At 57.3% G+C, this 22,899-nt stretch overlaps 2 protein-coding genes across 2 annotated transcripts; one reads left to right on the top strand and one right to left on the bottom strand.

Annotated features, from left to right (window-relative positions):
• The first annotated feature begins 1,966 nt into the window (after positions 1 to 1,966).
• LOC135894289 (zona pellucida sperm-binding protein 4-like) lies at positions 1,967 to 10,388 on the top strand. Its single transcript, XM_065422353.1, has 12 exons — positions 1,967 to 1,997; positions 3,168 to 3,289; positions 4,379 to 4,463; positions 5,356 to 5,511; positions 5,851 to 6,038; positions 6,890 to 6,987; positions 7,307 to 7,434; positions 7,939 to 8,128; positions 8,211 to 8,358; positions 8,859 to 8,954; positions 9,565 to 9,667; positions 10,234 to 10,388. The coding sequence occupies exons 1-12, from the start codon at positions 1,967 to 1,969 to the stop codon at positions 10,386 to 10,388; spliced, it is 1,500 nt and encodes a 499-aa protein (XP_065278425.1).
• A 5,817-nt stretch (positions 10,389 to 16,205) lies between these two features.
• On the bottom strand, positions 16,206 to 20,092 carry LOC135894179 (cocaine- and amphetamine-regulated transcript protein-like). The gene is made up of 3 exons (XM_065422232.1): positions 19,970 to 20,092; positions 17,216 to 17,299; positions 16,206 to 16,313 (listed from the first exon to the last, which is right to left on the bottom strand). Exons 1-3 carry the CDS (start codon positions 20,090 to 20,092, stop codon positions 16,206 to 16,208), a joined length of 315 nt encoding a protein of 104 aa, XP_065278304.1.
• Positions 20,093 to 22,899: the final 2,807 nt, after the last annotated feature.

Genomic DNA, 22,899 nt, shown 5'->3' with positions numbered 1-22,899 from the left:
AGGCCTCCTGGCGGCCGAGCATCTGCTTTCACCCATAGGCCCCACTGCTTCCTTTCAGAAGTGAATGAAAATGTTTCCTGATGTGGATTTTAGGCATTTCCCCACACTTGTATAACCCACAGCACGAGCCAAACACCGGCTAACCCTAGGATGTAGCTCAACATCATTAGCCTCCTTTTGAGAGACAGAACCATACCAGCAAGGCAAAACCCAGTGTATTTTTACTGGCATTAAATGTATGCAACTTTGCATAAAATGCATAATCCGCGTGGATTTACATAGCTGAATACTGAGGTGCCGAGATGGGGGCTTATAGCACTGGAAGCCACCTGCCAAAGGAGCTCCCCTTCGGGACGGAGCCTGCAGTGGTTTAAGGGCTATTGACAATTGTCTTGGAATTATGGGAAGGTCTTTTTCCCTTTAAGAAGACTCACGCTGGGAGCTCCTGCTGGAGAATTGGGACTCCGCCCGCTGGGAGCACAGGCGGGCTACAGCTAAGGTGGAGGTTACGGCTGGTTGAACATTTTCCATCAAAACTTTGAAAAATTGGGTTTTCCACCAAATACTTTTTCTGAACAAGTGCCTGTTTTCTACAGACAATTTCGATTTTTCATTAAAAAAACCCCCCTCCAAACACCTGACAACCAAAATATTTCAGTTTGGCGCTGCTGCTGCAATGCCTCATGGGAACTGTAGTTCGGTTACCCCAAATCCCCATTCTCCTCTATGGGCCAGGCTCCCTGGCTGCACTGCATCTCCCACAATGCACCATGGCTATGGAGTCCCATGCTGCCTCTCCTTTCCAAGATTTTGAGTTTTGGCCGAAATTTTCAGTATTTGACTTTTCGCCAAAACATTGAAATTTTTACAGGGGGGGGGGGAAACATTTTTGAGCAGCTCTGGCAGGTCCAGCCCAGCCTACAGGAAACATGCCTGTTTTCCAGGCAAGTCAAGGCCCTGATGCTCATGAAAAGTTGGCGTGAGAACCTTCCATAGTTGCCATGGTGGCTGGTGGTGACCCATGGGGGAAGAAGGGATATAAAGGACTCCCCAGCAAGAGCTGCCTTTTTCACTTCGTATGTTGGTGCCGCTCCTTTTTCTGATTTGCTTCTCCGCACTGTGGGTCTAGAGACGCAGGTGCACGTGCAGGGAGGGGCAAAGCGCAGGGCCCATGGAGGGCATGTCTCCACATACCAGAGCTAGCTTTGATCTAGCTAACGTGGGTACCAACAGCAGCACAGGTCTCAGCACAGGCTAACCCCAGAGTAAGAACCCAGGGGCCCAGGCAGGCTTGCACAGCCCATGCCGTGTGGCTTCACTGTTCCCATCCCCAAGCGAGCTGGAGTACACCTACGTGTGCTGCAGTCACCTCCCTGGATTGCACTGTAGACGTAACCTGAGGGGGGACGGGATGAGATGAGAAAAGTGATCCGGGGGGGAAAGGAGAGGCTAGGCCTGGGGAAGCTGCAATTGGATTAATTTGCACAGATACTACTCAGATGGGGGGAGGGGGGATAAGACCGGGTCTCAGTTTACCCCTCTATAAATAATAAAACCTCCTAGCACTTTACAGACATCTGACAAAAGGAGTTCTCAATCTCCAAAGCATTCCGGCTTTCTTCCTTTTCCACACTTGTTTTTTTCCAGCCAATAAATAGCCCCTTGCCCCCTAGGTGCCCCCTCAGCCTTCAAATACTTTTTTCCCCTTTTAAAATGTTTCCTGTTGCATTAGCAAAACCTTGAGGGTCTTAACAAGGGTTTGGGGATGAGAAAGAATCAAAAGAACACTTTAGAAGGGTGGGTGGGTGGGAAGGTTTTGATCAATTTGGAGTAAGTGCAGTGAGTTTCAAATCAAGGCCCATTGGAAGGTGTAAACAGACTGCTGGCGTCACACCTGGTCCATATAGGAATTTAGACCTCAGTGCTGGCCAATCACAGCTCCTTGAAAGGTATAAGACCTGTGCGAATGGCTCAGAAAGTTGTGAGTAGCAGCATAGGTGGGTTAGTCTGGGAAGTGAGGCTGCCATGATGTTTTGGCTCTTTTGTAGCCTATTTTTTCTGAGTGGGGGGGCTCAGGGTGGCTTTAGGAATGGGGGGGTTCTTTGGGATATTAGCTGGCTGACCTGTGGGCAGAGAAGCTTTGTATTCAGCCTGCTCCCAAACCAGACTGAGATGGCTCCCCTTATGCTGAGAACTCTGGGTAAGTTGAGCAAAGCTAAACTCCTTTGGTCTCTCTAAGGTGTTGCTGGCATTCTGGGAGGCAGTATCCCCTAGCAGGTAAAGCTGAGGAGGTGCTGTGGGGTCTCTGACTCTAAGTAACTTCCTGGGGTGTTGGGTCTTGTCTGCTTGCCTCCAATGAGGGTACAAATGCAATGCATATTGACTGTCCCCAAAGCTTTGAGCTCCTCAGATAAAAGGTGCTAAACCAGGGAATACCTTAGGAGCAATTGGCCCTGTTACTTAGCAGAAACTGGCAAGTTGTCTGAAGTGGGTCACCCCCCCCCCCCCGCTTGCTGGTGCACTAACTAATCCAGTAATGCATGTGAACATAAGCTATACTGGGTCAGCCCAAAGGTCCATCTAGCCCAGTATCCTGTCGCCTGACAGTGGCCAGTGCCAGGTGCCCCAGAGAGAATGAACAGAACAGGGAATTATCTGGTGACCCATCCCCTGTCTCTGCTGGAGACCTGGCTCTGGGGTGAGGTGCACTGGATGCTGAATGACTTGGCTAATGTTATACCTCAGTTACAGCTGTAGGGGGAGAACTATCCCCAAATATGGAGGAGGAATGCCAAGCTGCTGAGGTGGTGCAAAGAGGGGTGTGTGGGGTGGGGGTGGCCTTTGTGAGGCTAAAGGGGAGGAAATGGAGTGAAACCAGCCCTAAACCACGTGGGCTGGTCCATGGCACTGGCCTGTCTCTGAACAGTCTGTGCCCTGTAAGGAAGGTTCCTACTCCATCCCCACTGCTGACCTTAACTGGCAACGCTTCAAATGTCCATGGTGGAAGGGAGGGGTCCATGGCCCCTTGAGGCCGGAGTGACCGCTGACAGCGGGACTCCTTTGCAGCACCTCCCTGCTCTGGGTCTGGCAATGGGGGAGGCAGTAGCTCTGGGACTAGGAGGAACAGGGCTGACGGTGCTTCATCTGTTGCCCCTCTTGACCTCCAGATGCAGAGGGCAGGCCCCATGCTCTGCAGAGCAACCCTGCCTGCGGGACGCGTGTCGAGCAGCACGCCAATGGCTCCGTGGTGGTCGAGGCGTTCTACACTGGGTGTTATGTCAACGAGAGAGTAAGGCCCTGTCTGGGACCCCCCCCTCGGTGTGAATGGGATGGGTAGCAGTGCTTATGAAGGGGGTGTGAGGGGACCATGCTTGGATCGGTCTGCATTTAGCCATTAGTGCATGGAGCTGGGAGTCAGGAGACCTGAGTTCTAATCCTGCCCCTGCCACTAACTTCCCATGTGGGGCAAGTCTCTTCACATCTGTGCCTCAGTTTCCACATGTCCAAGCCTGCTCCGGAGCTTCAGGAAGGCTGAGGCACAGCTGGTGTCCGCACAGTGTCCTGAGAGCCTAGGCTGGCCAGCGCTGCGAACATGCGGCATTACTAGCCGGGGGGACTTGACATGTGTTCGCTCTACTCCTTCCCCACCCCTGCCTTGGAAACACTTGCACTGACCTGGCTTCTGTCCCTGGAGCTAGTGATCTCATTGCTTCCAGAGTGATGTCACTGCAGCCGACTTGTCTGGCCCCCTGGATCTGCTGCTCTGGCCAGCAGTCACTCTGCTGGCCCAGCTCAGAGGGTGGAGTCCCCCACGCAGAGGGAGAGTTTGGCCACAGCAATGCGGGGAGGAGGATGACCCCAGTCTGTGTGGGGAGGCCTGAAATCCTCCACCTTGTTTCTTCTCTCCCAGTAAAGCTGGCTCCTGGCTCTGTGGCTCAGGGCCTGCCTGTGCAGGGAGTGATCTGGCCTAGCAGCTAGGTCAGGGAGTGAAAGTCAAATCTTGGTTTCTTGTCTGTGTTCTGCCACTGAGATGCTAAACCCGTCCAGGCCAACTGGGGCTAGGGTCTGTGACATGGGGTAATGCCGCTGACTCCTCAAGGGGAGAACATGGCACTGAAGGCAGAGTATCAAGGCTGGGGGGAGGGTGATCTTTGATCTCCAGGATTCCCAGCTGCCTACTTGTCCCCTGCTGGCAGCCCTGGTGGGACTGACTCATGGGTCCATGTGCCCACCCAGGGCATGGGCTGGGGGTGGTTGTGAATCCTGCTGTCTCCCTAAATCATTCATGCCCCCTGGCTCTCCTTGAGCACATGGTGCTGGGGAGGGACTCTAGGTGGCTTGAACCATCACTGTGGTGTATCCTCTGCTTCCCGCCTAGGATGGCAGCTTTGTGATGACAGTCCAGATTGAAGGCCCTGTGGCTTCCTACAAGGAGGAGCTGAGGTGCCCAAACCACCTTCTAGGTAAGGGGCTCTGTGGCCAGGCCAGGGATGGGACTGCACTGTCTCTGGGATCTTCCTGAAGGATGCTGCTTGGTGTAGCTGGAGGCCTTGTGTCACGGAGTCCCCGGGCGATGCTCTGGAACTGCTCCCCACAAAGCCAGTCAGGACTTTGGGGAGCCTCCTCTCCCTCGGAGCAGACTGTCTTCAGGGCAAGAAGCTCACACGGCTTCACCTTCCTGGGTCTGACCTTGGAGCATTCAGCATATGCCGCTCTGTGCGCTTCCCACAGCAAGTCTGCCCAGGTGGGGTCCTGGGAAAGCCAGAGGGTCCTGCACCCCCACTTTGCAGTCAGACGTGACTCTTAGCCAGCCAGTAAAACAGAGGTTTATTAGATGACAGGAACACAGTCTAAAACGGAGCTTGTAGGTACAGAGAAGGGGACCCCTCAGCTGGGTCCATTTTGGGGGGCAGCGAGCCAGATAACCCCCCTCTGCACTTCTCTCCTCTTTCCCAGCTAGCCCCAAACTGAAACTCCCCAGCTCCTCCTCTCTGGGCTTTGTGGCTTTCCTGGGCCAGGAGGTCACCTGATCTTGGTTCACCTTTAGCTATCCCCTTGCAGGGGGGAAGGGCCCCAGCCATTAGTTGCCAGGAGACCGTGTCAGCCATGTATGCATGCTGTAGACTTACAAAATGCATAGGGGAAACTGAGGCACCCACACAGTATTCAGAGGAAACATTAACAGTCCCACTTTGTCACACCTTGTCTCTGGGCATGCTGTACCAGCTGCCAGGAGTTAGCCACCTCCCTGAGGAGGGACTCAGCCATGGGAGATGCTGTTTCCTGGTCCCACCTTTGGGATGGATAACAGGGAGGGCTGTCTGAGCAAGCACCCGTCTTTGCCTCTCTCCCTAGCCCGGGATGCCCCGAGCCCTAGCGTGTGCTCTGCCGTCCAGGCCTCGGCTCGGCTGCCGTGCGCTGCCCCACCCATCACACGAGGCGACTGCGAAGAGCTGGGCTGCTGCTACCAGCCCGGCGACAGGCTGACTCCCTGCTACTATGGCGACAAGGGTGAGCAAGGGCTTTCCTCTGCCGCAGGGAGCCCTGGGGCATCTCTGCAGCAGACAGATCCTGGAGGGTGTCTGGGAGGAAGAAACCAGTTGGGGCTTAGGGACCAGGGCCTGGGTGGGCTTTAGGACCCAGTGATGGAGTCTGTCCCTTTGAGCCCAGGCCTGTCCTCTGTCACTCTCATCCCAGTGACTGTCAGGGGGCAGGACTAGTTCTAGCTAGTCTCCTCCTCCCCTGTCTAGAGGCTCCTGCTTCACGGTGGGGGTGGGCAGGGGTCCCCAGGCAAATGGCTCCGGCAGAGGCTGCCGCTCCCTGCTGAGGTGCTGCATGGCTCTTCCCCAGTGACTGCGCAGTGCACCCCAGATGGCCAGTTCTCAGTTGCAATCTCAAGGGATGTGACCATGCCACCCCTGGACCTGAGCTCAGTGCACCTGGTCAGCGCTCACGGCAGCAGATGTGCCCCGGTGTCTAGGAACGAAGACTTTGTTGTGTATCGCTTCCCACTCTCAGCCTGCGGGACCACTGTCCAGGTAAAGGAGGACACCAGTCAGTCCTCCCTCTGCTGGGCAAGGCACTTCCTGAACTCATCACTCTCTGATGCCACCTGATTGTCCTTGAGGTTATGGGTGGGGGGAGAGGGTGTCACTAACAGTCACCATGAGGCTGTATCTGATGTCCTGAGACTATCAGACTTGCCCCTTGCAGCCTGGGGTTCTGAGCCTACAGCCTCTGCTTACAGGTCTCCCAAGGTTTGGGCCCTACAGCTCTGCTAATGCAGAGCTGTGATGAGGCACAAGCAGCCTACAGACCCTGCTCCCTAGCAGCTGCTAATGCTTGTGAAAGTGGTTCATGGAGAGGCCAAATAGCCTTGAGGCTAAAGGGACCTATGGGCGGGAAAAGAGGGGACATGGTGCCCATTGCTCTGTCTGGGTCCCTACATGGAATGAGCTTAGTCTCTGGTGGAAGCTGTGCTACAGACTGGCCATGAAAACAGCCTGTTTGGTGCAGCTGGTGGTCTAGTGGCATGTGAACACTGGGGTGTACTAGTCCTGGAATGCCACCTGAGATTCTAGGTCGGGGGGAGGGCTAGTATATTGACAAGTTTCTGGTTGACTTGAGAACATGAGCAAAGTTGGGCTGGGCCTCTCCTATGCAGACTGGCTCAAGTCACATCCCCTCAAGACTTGACTCCTGCAAAAGAGGGGTGGTGGGGGGGGCACAGCCTGGGCCATGAGATCTTGGACCTGTTGGCTGTGGAGGGCTGAGCTGGCTCCCACATGTGAATTCTCCCTTGCACAAGAACTGAGCAGCTCTGAGAAGCTCTCCGATGGGAAGGCCTTTTCTTGTGTGTCCAGCCTGTCTTCTCCTCCTCCCTTTGCAGGCATCTGGAGACCAGCAGGTGTATGAGAATGAGCTGGTAGCAGACCGCCAGGTGCTCACCTCCCGTTCTGGCTCCATCACTCGGGACAGCACCTTCAGGTAACAGGCCTGGCAAAGCTTGGAGGCCTCTGCTGGAAAGGGAGGGGCCCCTTGTCAGCCAAGCAGAGTTTGGGTCCCCCGCTTAGGGGGGAACCTCCCCTCCCAGGGAGGGCTAGGGGATGTGCACTGGCTCTGTCAACCCACTGCTGAGCTCCCTGCCTGGATCGCATCCCGCTGGGGGAGGCCACCTGATCCCCTGCATTTAAAGGGAGGGGGGCAGGCACTAGCCACTCACTGATAAGGTCTCAGCCTGTCATCTGAGTGTGCTCTCTGGGAGAGTCCAGAGGGGACCAGCTGTCTGGCCTCTTTCCCCACCCAGGCTGACCATCCGCTGCAGCTACTCGGCTGAGGACTTCCTCCCTGTGAACGTTGTGGTCTCCACCCTTCCTCCACCGCCTCCCGTGGTCGGGCAGGGACCCCTAGCCTTGGAGATGAGGATTGCTACAGGTGACTGCACGTAGGCCTGCCAAGCACTTGAGATGCTGCTGAAACATTTAAGTGTCTGGCCCACTTCCATGCATGGCTTGCCCCAGAGGGTGACATGGGAGCCTTAGGCTGCTGAGTGGCACTGGAGACTTGGATCACTGCTCCTCGGGGGGACACCTGCCTGGATGGTGGGGGTGGCTCTACTCCCAGAGCAACTGTATCCACTGGGAGGGAAGAAAATCTAGGTCATGGCCAAGCCAGCCTGGATGGTCTCTTGGCACCGCTGCACTGGTCTCTGGCCCTTTGGGAGGCAGACCAGGAAAGTCATCTCCCTAGTGTCCCAGCTAGGCCCCAGGGCATGGTTCAGACACTTGACCAATATCAGTGGGATCTGGTCACCAGGGGGAGAATAGGAACCAGGGGAAGTGGGTGATTCTGCCCCAGCACTTGCCCTGCCAAGCCCCCCATGAAATCAGTGAGCCGGTCAGGGCAGGATTTGGTCATCTCACTTCAATCTTGCTGCAGATGAGCATTACAGCACCTACTACGCAGACCGCGAGTACCCAGTGGTGAAGTTTCTCCGGGACCCTGTGCATGTGGAGGTCCGTATCCTCCAGAGAACAGACCCGAGCCTGGCTCTGGTCCTGCACCAGTGCTGGGCCACCCCAAGCACCAACCCCCTGCAGCAGCCAGAGTGGCCGATCCTTGTGGATGGGTGAGTGAGTGGGCGGAGATGGGAGCGGGGCAGTGACTGCCAGGTGAGAAGCCTCAACCCATCCCTGCTTGTGCCCTTCCAGGTGCCCTTATGAAGGTGACCACTACCAGACCCAGCTGGTGCTTGTGAGCGAGGCCTCAGGGCTGCAGTTCCCATCTCACCATCAGCGCTTCGTTGTCAGCACTTTCACCTTTGTGGACGCCACCTCCCAGCAAGCGCTCTCAGGCCCAGTATGGTCCCACTCCGGGGAAGGGATTAGTCCTGGGACTTGCCCTGGCCAAGCCAGCGGGTCAGGGATCCTCCCACAAATGGAGCAGAGACTGACCTGAAGCTGCTTTGCTGCCTGCCCCTCTCCTGGCAGCTGGGTGGGGAGCACCTGAGTGGACAGAAGATCCTAATCTACCCTATGTAGCCTAGTGTGACCAGCACTGGCTTGCCTGGCCTAAAGCCAACCCCATCCAGGGTCTGGAGCCAATCATGACCCTGCAGGCCAGTCTCCTGGCCTTAGCTGCAAAGCCCCATGCTGGGTCATGCCTGTGCAACTCCATGACAAAGTTTCTGTTCTGAAGGGCTCTGTAGGAGGCAAAGAATCCCATTAGCTGGCTGGTTGTCTCTCCTGTGGCTGTCATGAGCTGGAAGCTCTTAGGGTGGAGGGAGGCCAGTGACCCTCTGATGCAGATCCCACCCCCCTTAATCCATCCTTGCCAACATGAATTCTCTTTGCTTCCAGGTGTATTTCCACTGCAGTGCCTCTGCCTGCATGCCCTCTGGGCTGGAACGCTGTGTAGTCCAATGCCCCACAAGCCTACAGGGGAGGAGTAAGTCTGTTCCTTCTTGGCATCTGCCTCTTGGACCTCTCAGGCCTGTTGAGAGCCAAACGCTTGGGTCTTTCCCAGTCTGTCCCCTTCACCCCTTCCCTTAGCAGACTGCTGGCCGTTCAGACCCATGGATCTGGGGTGCTGGGTTAAGACAGACCATGGCAGGAAGGTCTCCACTCCACAGGGATGCACAGGGCATGAAGGCTTGGCTACAAGCAGTCATGGCTCTTGCTAGATTGAAGCGGTCTCATCAGGCCTCCTGCAAGCTACCCCTTCAGGGGACCTCTAAGACACCCCCCCCCCCCCCACTTAGACTGGCCATAGGCCTCTGGCAAGGCACCCAGGCACTAGCCAAGGGGCTTGAAATGAGACTATGGATCTCCCCTTTCTGGATGCACAATGACCACTTCTGTGGAGCCTCCTCTGCCCCAACTGTGACCCTGAGCACCTCTGAGGTGGCATCTCCACTTTCTCAGGACTTTCCCATGAGGGTTGGAACTGGGCTGCTGCCCCATAGGCCTTGTCTGCAAAGCCCTGGGCGGTGGGTCAGCTCTTCAGGGACTGGGAAGAGAACTGTCTCGACACCACTTTACTCTTTCAGCAAGAAGAGACTCCCAGAGCCAAGCATGGGGGGAGGAGCCCCTGAGCCTGGTGACAGCTGAGGGGCCTGTGGACTTCCGTGCTGGCCAGGAAGCAGAGGAAGACCTTGTCCAGGAAGAAGGTAATGGAGCAGGCCCTGGGGGGTGGGGGGGAATGGTTCCTAGGGGTGGAATGGGACCGTAGCATCCACCTGCCTCACAGGGCAGGTGTTGAGTATTAAACTGGGGGTTTGGGTACTCTGGGAATGGCCAGCTCAGAACCTCCCAGGTCCCCTCTCCTGGAGGAGGGTGAGGGGCAATGGGCGTAGTGGAAGGAGGGGCTTGTCTCTCCCTCCAGTGGTGGCTGGGCTGCTGAGCCAGGGGAGGGGACACAACAGCCCCCCAGGCTGCTGGTGGCACCATGAGGCGATGCTTAAACCTGGCCAGAGATGTGAGGAGCCCCTTGCTTCCCATCAGGGCCTAGCATAAAGCTGCTTAATGCTTCAGTGGCTCCTACCAGCCAGTCAATCTCAGGGGGGGGCAGGTGTATCAGTCTGAGGGAGCCCCTCAGACTCCACCCGTCCACTGAAGGAGGTGCACTGGCTTGGCTGAGCTCTGGCAGGCCTAGGAACTGCAGGGGGAGGCAGTGGGGAGGACTAGGGCAGGATCTGGCTGTGTCCTTGCGCCTAACCAGCCCCTCCCTCCTCAGGTTCCCATGGACTCAGGCCCCCGGTGGAGTGGGGAGAGGTGCTGGTGCCAGTGGCACCGGCTGTCGCTGCTGTTGCGGTTGCTGTCATGGTGGCTCTGGGCCTGAGGAAGCTCTGGGGCAGGCGAGGACGTGCCAATGGGACCACACCTGCTTAAGGAATAAACAGATCAAGTGAATGATGCCTCCTGTCGTTACTGGTGTGTAGGGAAGTCTGCTCTGCAGTGTGGGTCTGGGGCAGGGGAGAAGCAAGGAATCCAGAGGGAATCGAGGCACTGGGGACCCATAGCGCCAGGCAGGCCTGGCTCATCGCCTTGAGCTGCCTCTTGGTGCGAATGGCCTTGCTGACTAGGGGAGTGGTGCAGAGGGGGACCTGCAGGGCTGGCAGCAGCTAGTGCTTAAAGGAGGCAAATGCCCTGCATGTAGAAAGCAAAGACCCATAGGGAGAGTAGGGTGGGCCTCTCATCAAGGTCTTGCCTTGCTAAAGCAGCTGGTTCCAGAGCTCTGCTGCAGAATCTCCAGCCCCCTGGGCTCCCCCTGTATGAATGGGGGGGGTGGCACAGGGGGGGCAGCAGACTAGACACTGATTCCTGCATGCTGGTGTCTGAAACTAGCGCTGCAGCCTTGGCCCGGTGCCCTCCCAAGAACACACTAATCAGCTGCTACATGGGGAAGGTTAATGGACAGGGCTCTCTGGCGGAAACTAAACCCTCCGCCTACAGAAAGACAAACGGGGGCTTCTGCACTGGCTGAGTCAGGGGCCAACCCTGCTATCTCGCTCTTCCTGCTGGCAGGAACACATGAGCTCTAAGGCACAGCAGGCCTGGCTCTGGTACAGGGGCTGTCTCCGTTATGGGGCTGGACTTACTGCTCTGTGAGCCACATTCTGCTGTTGTGATTTCCACTGTTGGAACACGTAGACTCTGGCTGTCTCTGGGGTGGAGGGGATGTGTGCTCTAGACTTGCCTATGGGCTTATTCTGGGGCCCAGTCCATTGGGGGGGGGGGGGGGGGGTTGGACTCCACTGTAGAAAGAGGCTGGCTGTGGTGTAAACTCCACCTCACTGTAGTGGCTCAAGGTGAGCTCTAGTACCACTTACCTCCAAGCTCCTGGTGACAGCTGGGGGCCTTCCCTGTCCCGTGAGAAGGGATCCAAACACTGGCCCAGTCTGGGAAGGGAGAAGTTAGTCATCGAACTGCCTGTGAGTAGCTGCAGGGAAGGTGGAGGATCAGGCATGCCTGACCCTCCAGCTGTGGTGGATTCCCCAGCGAGCAGGGCGGTACCTCAGCTAGGTGTAGGCACAGTGAGTAAAATAACTGTAGCCAAGGCTCTAGCCAGACCTTCCGCTGTAACCTATCATCCAACATGGCACCAAGCAACTCCCCAGCTCATGCTTCAGCCAGGGCACCCAGGCACTCAGCTGCTGGGTGCTGAGGGGGGGACCAGGTCCCTGAGAGGGAGTCTCTTTGGGCTGGTGTCACGGAGTGTGGGGAACTCAGGGCCCTGCACCCCCCAGCTTCCTGCAATTCACCATGACTCTCAGCCAGCCAGTAAAGCAGAATGTTTATTTAGACAACAGGAATGCAGTCCAAGACCGGGCTTGCAGGCACAGACAACAGGATACCCCTCAGTTAGATCCATCTTGGGGTCCTTGGGCACCCCAGCCCCCCTTGGGAGGTCAGAGCCCCTCTGCCTCCCAGCCAGCTTCTGAGAGTCTGCCTTCAGCGACCCCTCCCACAGCCTTTGTTCAATTTCCCAGGCCAAGGTGTCACCTGGCCTCTCACTCCTTCCTGGGTTCTCATGTTACATGCTCAGGTATTCTTCGTTGGTCAGTCTCCCATCCCCCAATGCAGACTATCCTAGCCACACTCCCCTGTCAGCATTCAAAGATCACAGTAAGAACAGTCCCAGTTCGTCACAGCTGGTTCAAGGCTACACCCTGTTCTGTAGCTCAAGGTGGGAGTGTCTCTTGTATCCTCCTTTCAAAGGGGGAAGCCATTCCCCTTAGTTACTCCAGGCCCAGGCTTGTCAGTCAGAGTGAAGCTGCTCAAGTGACCCGGCCTAGGGTAAATATCCCACTTGGCCTGGGACAAACAGGTGGGGCAGGGCCAGACTGGCCTCTGCTGCCCCTCCCTGCAAGCTAAGGGGCAGGTAATTGGTGGCATCTCTGGCACATGTGCTACATGGGAGCAGGTTGAGCCTTGCTGGTGCTAATTAACATGGGTGAGGGCAGCAAAGGCTCACTGGTAGCCCTGTTACTGGGGGGAACCAAAGTACTAGCTGGGCAGGGGTCTGTCCATTCCAAGGGCCACATGCTGGTGGGGAAAGGGCTCCACCTGCTCTGCCTCATGAGACTCTTAGGACCAGTTCAGTCCAGCCCCTTCCCGCAGGCTGTGGGGTTTCCAGCAGGGCTGTGGTGGGACTCTGCCTCCTGGCCCAGCTAACGCACCCAGCTGCTGTCTGGCATGTGACAGAGAATTGCAGCAACTGGTCTGCATGCAAAACAGCAGGTTTCAGTTTCTTCCCCCTGGGTGCATTAGGTCAGCTGTGTCCTGTGGGTGTGAGAAACAGCCCCTGTGGGGGGTGCTGGGTCCTCTGGGGGCGTGACAGACAGCAGGGCCTGTGCTGAAGAGGGAGGAGAACCTGGCCAGAAGTGGCTGCTCCCAGAGAGAACTGAAGGCTGGGGTGACACTGCCGCAGGAGCGTTTGAATTCCCTTTGCTGACGGTGATTCTGGGCTCAGGCGTGAGGCTGTGGCCTTGGGAGAAAGGAAGTTCTCTCCCCATTCTAGAGCTGGAGCAGTGCACTGACCACGTGAATCTGGTATTTGCAGGGTCTATTCCCTCCATAACTGAATGGAGCCAGGGAGGGCAGGATACCCTACCTCATAAAGTGGCAGATCTCTAACGAGTTGCAGAGAGCCTGGGGGGAGAGGATCATTAGCATTTCCTGCTCAGGCCAGCTGGTGCCTAGCCCCTGAGCAGGTCTGTGCCTGCTGCTGCTCATACACTGCCAGGGCCTGCACTCAGCCAAAGCCATCTGGGCTGGTGCAGCTCTGAACTAGGGGCCACTCGCCCTGGCCAAGCAGGGAGCAGCCTCTCCACGCAGTGATGGCCTTGGCCGGGAGCCTGGCTGCAGTGACGCCAGCAGGGACGGGCGGCTATCACCCTCCCAGCTTCACCACACCTCTGCTGAGCGTGTGGTTACTGGGTGGGAGCCCTGGTGAGTGTCTCAGGTGACTCACTGACCTGCTAATTGCCTGGGGAGCCTGGGTGGGGGCATTCAATGGAAGGGGCCGCTGGACCAGGGCTAGGCTGTGTAGCAAGTCAGGGGCTGGCTCTGTGGAGGGAAGTGAGCCCTGCTGGAGGGGGAGAGCTGGGAGGGGCAGGTTGCACCTGCACCCTTTGTTACCCATACTCCCCTCCCAGGCAATGCTCTGACAAGCTCCTTGCTGGGAAACACAGTTAGAGAAACGTGTGGCCAGTCTGACTGGGGACACAGCCATGTACTGATGGGGCTAGACCCTCCCAATCCTGCAGGGGTCACTCGGAACCTCTCCATGGGCCGGGTTTGCCCTGATCCTGAGCAGTCCCTGTAGGTGCTGCCGTAAATACCAGCTGATCCAGGAAGAGCTCGACAGACGCTTTCAAGGGGCATTTAGGTACCGTGGGCCCACCGTGAGTCCACACCTCTGCAAAGCTCCTCACGGTGCCTCCAGCGCTGATGCAAAGAGGCGCCCCGGGGGCTGGTCTAAATACACGCTGTCCTGCTTGGTAGCCACCAGTCCAACCCCCCAGGGTGGAAGTGGGGCTGGGGCCTGTAGAGCTGGTCCTGTATGTTGTATGCTGGGTCAGCCCCACCTGGTCTCTGCTAGGACTGTCGGTTTTCCCCGACTGATGCTGTTTCACAGGGACAAACTCTGCGTCAAGCAGGCCTGGGAGTTCTGGGAAACCTTCAGAGCAGGATGAGGGTCCCCTGGGATGTTGGCAGGCAGGGAAGTGGAAACGGCACATCACTGAAAAGAGCAGGCGTGAGGCACAGGGTTGAGTACAAATCATTTAATAGGGGCCTGGCGTTAGCACCCTCGTCCATGACTGTGTGGGCTCACCACAGGCTGAATGTGCTCTGGGAAACGAAGCGGGAGGGGGGTGGGATTTCAGGGCAGATGCAGCTTTTGAAAGAAACTGACGCCTACAAGGGCCCCTGTCACTATTTCTTTCCCATCTCCTTTACGCTCCCTGCCCGCCGGCGGCTGCTCCTCCCTGGGCCTGCCCCTTGTTCAGCCATTTGCACAACTAGGCAAAGTGCATAGCAGCTGTTTTACCAGGCTGCTTCGGGAACGTTTCTCGTACCCATCTGGCACCGGAGCTAATAAACACCTGGAGAATCAGGGCCTTCAGTGTGACCATTTTCCTGTTGCACCAGCAGCTCGAGCTGCCCTCCTGCTCCAGCACGGGGAGCTCTGATGCTCATTGCAATGGGCGGTCAATGTGCACACTTCATGCTGTGTCTCGGGGGGCAGGTTTCTTTGCTGCTGCTACAGGCTGAGAGCACAGACAGTGCAAACACCCCCTGTATTTCCGTGGGTGCAGGCTGTTGCTGTGGTATGCCTTGGTCTTTCTTTATTTCCCCGTGCCAGTTTGAATGGCAGGGATGGGCTAAAGCAGATACGATCTGGAAACGAGAGAAAATCCCCCCCCCGACAGGGACTGCTGCCTGTGGGGAATGCTAGAAGATTATCTGGAACCAAGTCTGATTCTCTATGCCCAGAGGTCCCAGCTGCGATGGGGGCCCTGTTGTCCGGGTGCTGCACAAACACAGAGTCAGAGATGGTCCCTGCCCCGGGGAGCTCACAGTCTAAACAGACACGATGGGCCAAGGAAGCGTTATTATCCATGTTACCGGCCCGTGAGGTTGAGTGATTTGCCCCAGTCACACCAGGAGTCAATAGCAGAACTGGGGCTTGAACCTGGATCCCAGCCCTGTGCCTTAACCCCCCAAGCCAGCCTCCCTCCCCTCCCATTTGCTGCCATTCTGCACAGCCTGGCTCTTTGCCCAGTGTCAGGGTGAGCAGGTTCAGTGCAGTAGCCAGGGAGCTGGCGCTAGGGAGCAGGGAGAATGATTGGCTGGGGGGATGTTCTGCTGCTCTCCGGTGTTTGCATGCGGCATGGTTTGCTCAGGTCCCCTCTTCCTGCTGCTCCTTCCTCCCCGGGAGAGACAATCCAAAGCCACCCCTACTGGCACTGCAGGGATGCCCCTGGTGCTCAGATAACTGAGAACTCGGAGACCAGGCCTCAGCAGCCAGCCCCTGGGAGCAAAGCTCCTCCACCTGCTTCCCTTCCCCTGGCATGAGAGATTCCCAGAAGGCACTGAAGTCTCTGTGGCTGGCTCCTATGCTAGCCTCCTCATGGCCTCTTGTGCAGGAGCCATGGCAGGGTGAGATGGGGCCAGAGAGCAGTGTGCTGGCAGCTGGTACCTCGGGGCCATGTTAGAGCAACCCCCAGGCTACTCTACCTACAGCCAGGGACCAAGCAGAGACACGAGAGGCTGCAGCCAGCAGCCTCCCCCTCTGCACTGAGCAGAGAATCTTTGGTCCCCAGATCTCCAGGCAGGGAAAGCGGGGAGAAGGGACATGGGAAATGTAAGTGGGGCTGGGAGCTGATTCTCAGAGCTGCTGGGCCCCTGCTGGCCCCACTGAGATCAGGGGCTTGGCACCGTGGAAAAGCAGACCAGGCTGGCTTCTCCTAGCATCCCTCAGGGCAGCAGGGGAGCAAAGCAATGGCGCACTTTGCACAAAGAGCTCCTTCCATCGCAGGCACTCGGATGGGGAGGGAGCCTTCAGGGCCATGGGGGAAGTGACGAGCACAGGAGAAAAACCAACCCCACCTCCTGCCAGCTGCCAAACAGGCAAGGTGGAGAGATTAGGACCAGAAGCTGCTCCACAGGCCCCCCTCCCCCCGCCCCATCCTGTCCTCCTCACAAGCACTTGAGGATGTAGAAGTTGCAGGCCGTCCCGCGGGGGCAGCTGCAGAGTCTCCCGATCCGGGCTCCTTTCCTCACGGCACACGGCTCTCCGGCGTCACACTAGGGGAGAGAAGGGCCACGCGGGTTGGAACAGCCGGGTGGATGCCCCTGGCTCAAAGCTGCCACCCGCCTGGCCCCCAGCTCATTCCCAGGCAGTGATCCGTTCTCTCAGGGCTTATAGAGAGCTGCAAATGTGCATGGGACACGGCCGCCACCCCCGAGAGCTCTCGCTCAACTCCTAGCAACACCGCAGCTGCGACTGTCGGGTCAGGCCCTTGGAGTAACCGGATCTGTGAGACTAGAGGATCACCATGGCCCCTGCTGGCCTGAGAAACTACAAATCTACGGCGGTCGAACAGGGAGTTTATATGGCAAAACCTTGTCTCGGAAGCCACGTTGGATGTTGCATTGTTTGCATTTTGGTTACTGGGTGTTGTCCCTTTAAGAATGGGGGGGGGAGCCCCCTCTGGACGGTGGACTGTGTTTGCAGAGAGCTGGGAGATGGCTGGCCTGCTTCCAGAGCATGGGAGACCTGCCTGCGTAACCGCTGGCAGGGCAGAATGGGGGGGGGTTAATCGTATCATTCAAGGAGGCAAACATGGGGGCTGGAAGAGCCCCCATTGCTCATGCTGGTGGGGGGACGCAGGGCTAGGGGAGCCCCCCCCCTTCTCTCACTGGCAGGGGCACACGGGATGTCTCCATTGCTCGCCATAGGAGCTGCTGGGGGTTGGGCACTACAGAAGGTTTGGCGTCTTCATTCAGGCTCCTGAGTGGGAGCCGGGTGCAGCAATCTGGCGGGGGCCGTGCCGAGGTGGCACTCGCAGCTGCAGGGAGATTTACTCACCACCTCCCCCGGGCAAAGCGGCCAGGTCACGTTTACCCCCAGGGCTTCGTTAAAGCCTCAGCCCTGAGCCAGACATGGGCGGAGCGAGCTGCGAGGGCCCGAAATAAAGGCTCCTTACCGAGGCCACTGAGCCCAGCTTCTTCTCTATGGAGGGCAGCCGCTCCGTCTTCAGTTTCTCCAGCACCTCTTGGAGAGCTTCAATCTGCGGGCGAGAGAGAGCGAGTGGGGCGGGCGCTCAGCGGGGCGCCAGGGTCCTCATCTCCTGCCAGCACTTCAGGGTTTCCCTTCCACCTGCCCGAGCCGCAGTAGCCGGGTCGATGGAAGAATTCGCCCACCCCCCTAGCAGTGTCGATGCGGGGGGGAGGTGGGGGAAGGTCCTCTTGGGTGTGAATTTCTCACGACCCTGAGTGATGGCGCTAGGGTGCTAAGAATTGTCAGTGGGTCTTAGGTGACTGAGGTGGGCTGGAAAGCTTCACCCCGCCTGGGGCTGCCCAGACACGCAGGGGACATCTGCCCGGACAGCACGGCTTGGCATATCTGCGCCAGCTTAAATCTAGCTCGTGCTGGTAACAGCGGTAGTGTGGACATGGCGGCATGGGCTGGGAACCAGAGTACAAGCCCACCAGCGAGCGTGGGTCTGTAGTCTAGCTGCCCCGGCTACCCTCCTGTTGTGACCCATGCTAGCTAGATCAAGGGTGTGCCGCCCTGCGCTGTAATCACATTTTACTGGCAGTATAGCTGTACCCTGAGCGAGAGATGGTCCCCGCCCCAAAGAATATACACACTGCAAGGCAGAATTATTGCACTCTGAGCGATTCAGTGACTCCCCCGAGGAACTGACCCCAAAGTGCCAGCCCTGCGCCTTAGCCACAAGCCCAACCACTTTGCTTTCAAAGCCCTTGAATCAGTATCTCTAGGGGGTCGTTTGGGTGACTGGAGCAGCCAGTGGCACCAACAAACCAGGACTGGTGCTTCCTGCGTTCTCCTGGTGCTTTAGCCTCAAACCCCCTGTCCCAGCAGGGAGGCGTGTTTATTCTGCAGCTGCACTGGCGTTTTCCTGTTGCTTAGGATTTTAGCCGTCACTCCGCAAAGGAGGACGCTGAAGGGCGTGTAATCGGACTGGGTGCTGGGGTCTATTATGGAGAGAGGGTGTTTGCTCGCTCAGTTCCATCTGCCACCCTCTGCTACCCCTTTACTTTAAACACCTGCTGGGCAACTCATGTATCTGCAACCTTGGGCAAGCGGTGTGGCAAGGCCCAGACGTAGGCAGCTAAGGATGCAGTTATAGGTGATTTTGAAAATCCCATGTGTCACCTGTCTGCACCTTTCCAAAGCTGGGCCTCACTTTGTAAAAGGGGGGTGATGCCTCTTGTTTTCACCTCCCCGTTCTCTGCCTTGGCTGCTTAGACCAGGAACTCTTTAAAGCAAGGACTGTTCTCACTGCGCATCTGTGCAGCGCCTGGCACAATGGGCCCTGACCTGAGTTCAGGATTCCAGCTGCTATGACAACACAGTAAATACTCTCCCTCTTGCTCAGTATTGATGGTCCCTATTACTGCAGTATTTAAGTGCCTCTTGAAGTATTATTTCCCATTCTATTACCCAGGACCAGCAGGGATCTCTGTAGATCTCTCTCAGGTAGGGAGAAGGTATCTTTGTATCTTTCTGGCCCTATCAACTCTTGTTACGTTAACTCCTTGAAGCTCTACGGCCTGTTGCTATTGAGACCCTGGATAAAATGTGGCACAAAAGGAGCGTTAGATGCACATGCACTAGAACAGCCATTTGTTGACAAACTTTAAAAACAGAGACCAAATCAACAGCATGAAAGCTCAGAAATTCAGAGCCCTGAGCCATATTTCTTTAGCCAATAGCCCGCCTCGAGCACTGAAAGTCTAGTTAAAAAGTTTAAAACACTAGCTCCAGAAAAATCACCCATTCTAATACCTTTGCATCCAGGGTCAAGAAATGAAAGTGACACTAAAGCAGTGGGATCCATTCATTTTCTTTATGCTACCGTCTGTACCAGGTGGCTGTGTGTGTTTGAATCTAATTATAATGGCATATTTACTATTTGTTTCATGTTGGTTTTAACCAAACAACGGCTATAAATCAGCGCAATAAAAACCAATCCGCTTTTTAAAGAAAGTGCCTGGTTTTCATCGGAAAACCCTTTAGCAAACCAACAGCCGTGACTGATTTCTGTCTGGGAGAGAGGAGAGTCTAGTTGTCACTGTTACGTACCTAGACACTTGCCAGCCTGTTTGTCCTGGACGTAGGAAGCCCCTTTCTAGCTATCTGATCCGATTGCAGTAGCATGCAAGCGCCTCCCGAGCATCAACTTTATCCTTGCCATACCCAAGCATTACCCTGGTTCAGCAAAGGACTTGAGCCCATGCTATTGAACGGGGGCCCGAAAGAGACCAGAGTACATCTACCCTTTGAGCTGGTGCTGTGATTGCCAGCCGGGGTAGAGGTGTGCAGGCAAGCACTGATGGACCCAGCATGCTAAAACCAGCAGTATCGACCTAGGGTCCCAGGCAGGGTTGTGCTCGGGGCAGCTAGCCCCAGCGCTGGCCTGATCAGCGCTCGCGTGCCTACGTCCGCGTGAGCTGGAAATCACACCTCCAGGGGCGGCGGTGAAGGGACTCACAGCCAGGGGTTTTCAATGGGCGCTGGGCACGGCCGTAGAAAAAAAATCTCAGCCTAAGCAACTTGCCCAAGGTCACCCGGTGCCAGTGGCAGAGCCGGGAAACGATCCCGGAGGCCCAGCTCAGTGCCGGAGCCACACGCCCCATCCTCCCACCTCGCCCTTGAGGAGAAGGGCAGCCCCTTGCACGCTGCCCCTTCCCTTGGCTCCTTCGCCCCTTACCAGGTCCTTTTCTTCTTGGCTTTTGCTGTCTGCAGCCCTGGGCCCCAGGGGCTCCTGGCCAGCGGCCAGCAGGAAGAGCAGCGAACAGCCCAGGCAGAGCCGGCAGAGGCGGGAGCTGGCCATGGTCCTGAAGCTCAGGCGTGACCCCCTTGGCTCGCCACGGGGCTGCAGCTCCATCGGCGCTCGGCTTTATAGCGCCTCTCGCCGGCACTTTGAATGCGGAGCGACACCTCCTCAGGCGCCGGATTGGTGGAAACGGCTTCTCCGGGGGCGGGGGCGGCCTGGGGGGGGGGGGGCTGGCCGGGGAGCCGGGGCTGTCTGGTAGCACCAGGCCACCTGTGATGGATTTTAGCCTCCTGGCCCCAGGGCGCCGCCCCCGCATCCGGCTTCCCGTGGGGCGCGGTGACCATGTGCCAGGAGCACCCTGCCGCTGGGCCCCAGGCACAGCGCTGGGCACGGGCCCTGCCGGGGGCTGAAGCAAGCCCTGGCAGCAGGGTGAGTAGGCCTGGCTCAGGGGGTGCAGCACAAGCCAAGGGGCTCGGGAACCAGCTGGGTTCTAATCCCATTGCCGCCAGGTAACGCGGCCAGTCCCACCGTTCCTGCCTCGGTTTCCCCAGGCTGTACAATAGTTACTGATGCTTGAGCCGCCTTTGCAAAGCGCCGGGGCCCCCGACTGCTGGAGCCTGTTGAGGGGAGGCGAAACCCCTGTTTCATGTAGGCGCTAAGCTCTGCGAGGAACCCGGACGGATAGGGCCAAGGCTGCTTGAGAGACAAGCCATAACTCAGCCTGCCTGGCTCAGCGAGTCTTAAGTAGGTGGAGACGAGGCCCAGGTGCTGCGCTTAGCAGCTTAACTCCAAAGGGTGGAAAATCAATGGATGAAACGGGCCAGGGCTGGGACACCCAGAGCCTCATCGCAAAGCGATTCCACCTTGTCAAGAAGCATCAGGGCTGATCCACCAGGACGCTGTGTCCACGCCGGTAAATCACTGGAGCTGTCCGGCCCACACGCACTAATGGCCCTGCGGGGACCAGCCAGTCCCTGAGGCTGGAGCACGGGATTTCCTGGGCGCGTGGTGGGGGCTGGAAAGTGGCAGACAGGCCAGGGAAGGGATTTCTCTTTGAAGGCTACATCCTGGCTCATCCCTCAGTGCAGAGTGATGGGGCTCTGGCTGTGTGACGTCACCCTTCAGGGGCTCACAGATGTTAAGGTCAGAAGGGCCCATCGTGATCATCTGGTCTGACCTCCTGCACCTCGCAGGTCCCAGAACCTCACCCATCCACTGCTGTAAAAGACCCCTGACCTCTGGCTTAGTCACTGACGTCCTCAAATCACGGGTTAAAGACTTCAACTTACAGAGAATCCACCATTTACACTGGTTTAAACCTGCAAGTGACCCCTGCCCCGTGCTGCAGAGGAAGGTGAAAAGCCCCCAGGGGGAAATTCCTGCCCAAGCCCACATATGGCGATTAGTTAGACCATGAGCATGTGGGCAAGTCCCAGACACCTGGGAAAGAATTCCCTGTAGTAACTCAGAGCCCTCCCCAGCTAGTGCCCCGTCTCCGACCGTTGGAGATATTTGCTGCTAGCAGTCGCTGATCGGCTACATGCCCTTGTAGGCAGTCCCATGAACCCGGGATCTAGGGGCTGGGACATCCCGGGCCCCAGGGGCTAGACATACTCCTGCTTGGACCACAATAGGTGCATCTTCGCTAGAGGGAAAATGGGCTTGCAGGACTCACAGTAACACCTGCAAGGTAAAATCCCGGGGCCAATGAGGCAGGTTATAGTTTTCACATGAATGAGTAGGTTGAAGTACAGACACTGGGGGAGTGCAGGGCCTCAGGGCAGGTAATCAGCCCAGCCGATGCTGGGCAGAGGCCTCAGGCGGAAGCCGGGTATTACGGGCTGGCTGCAGAGGGGAGCTGTGGGGCCGGATTTGGCTGGAGAGCTGAGCTGCCAGAGTGGGCAGCCAGTCCATCCCTTCCGGGCACTCCAACGCTCCGTCTACACTACGAGTGTGACAAAGTGGGACTGTTCTTAAAGTTTCCTCTGAATACTGTGTGGGTGCCTCAGTTTCCCCTATGCATTTCTTAAGTCTCTAGGAGGTAGGATAAAGGCCAGTGTGCATAAATGGCCGACACACTGTCTCCTGGCAACTAATGGCCGGGGCCCTTCCCCCCGCAAGGGGATAGTTAAAGGTGAACAAAGAGATCGGGTGACCTCCTGGCCTGGGAAAGAGACAAAGGCCAGAGGAGGAGGAGCTGGGGAGTTTCAGTTTGGGGCTAGCTGGGAAAGAGGAGAGAAGTGCAGATGGGGGTGTCTGGCTCACTGCCCCCCAAAATGGACCCGGCTGAGGAGTCCGGTTCTCTGGACCTACAAGCTCTGTTTTAGACCGTGTTCCTGTCATCTAATAAACCTCTGTTTTACTGGCTGGCTGAGAGTCACGTCTGACTGCGAAGTGGGGGTGCAGGACCCTCTAGCTTCCCCAGGACCCTGCCTGGGCGGACTCGCTGTGGGAAGCACACGGAGGGGCATATGCTGAATGCTCCAAGGTCAGACCCAGGAAGGTGAAGCCGTGTGAGCTTCTTGCCCTGAAGACAGTCTGCTCCGAGGGAGAGGAGGCTCCCCAGAGTCCTGACTGGCTTTGTGGGGAGCAGTTCCAGAGCATCGCCCGGGGACTCTGTGACGAGCGAGGGGGTGAGTCCCCTGCCCAGGGGCACGTGCTCTCACCGCGCTGATCACACGGATCACACAAGCCGATGAGCTAGCGTGAGTATAAATAGCTGCATCGCTGAGCAGGTACCTACCCGTGCCAGGTGGACTTGTACCTATCATGGGCTCAGCCGTGCCCCCAGGGCCGCTACACGACTATTTATAGTCCTGTTCACTCCCCTGCACCTGCACACAAGCAGGGGGATCACGCCGTAG

Source organism: Emys orbicularis, chromosome 24, assembly GCF_028017835.1.
Source record: "Emys orbicularis isolate rEmyOrb1 chromosome 24, rEmyOrb1.hap1, whole genome shotgun sequence".
NCBI classification, from domain to species: domain Eukaryota; kingdom Metazoa; phylum Chordata; order Testudines; family Emydidae; genus Emys; species Emys orbicularis.
Note: the sequence above shows the minus strand (reverse complement) of the source record. Positions and strands in the feature narration are given on the sequence as shown.

Bases quoted from the DNA above. Each gene is read 5' to 3' on its own strand.
- LOC135894289 (XM_065422353.1), top strand. From the start codon at position 1,967: ATGGCTCAGAAAGTTGTGAGTAGCAGCATAG. The intron at 1,998-3,167 runs GTGGGTTAGTCT...CTTGACCTCCAG, and splicing joins AGTTGTGAGTAGCAGCATAG to ATGCAGAGGGCAGGCCCCAT. The intron at 8,955-9,564 runs GTTCCTTCTTGG...AGAGACTCCCAG, and splicing joins TACAGGGGAGGAGTAAGTCT to AGCCAAGCATGGGGGGAGGA.
- LOC135894179 (XM_065422232.1), bottom strand. From the start codon at position 20,092: ATGGCCAGCTCCCGCCTCTGCCGGCTCTGCCTGGGCTGTTCGCTGCTC. The intron at 17,300-19,969 runs GTAAGGGGCGAA...TCTCGCCCGCAG, and splicing joins GCCAAGAAGAAAAGGACCTG to ATTGAAGCTCTCCAAGAGGT. The intron at 16,314-17,215 runs GTAAGGAGCCTT...TCTCTCCCCTAG, and splicing joins AGCTGGGCTCAGTGGCCTCG to TGTGACGCCGGAGAGCCGTG.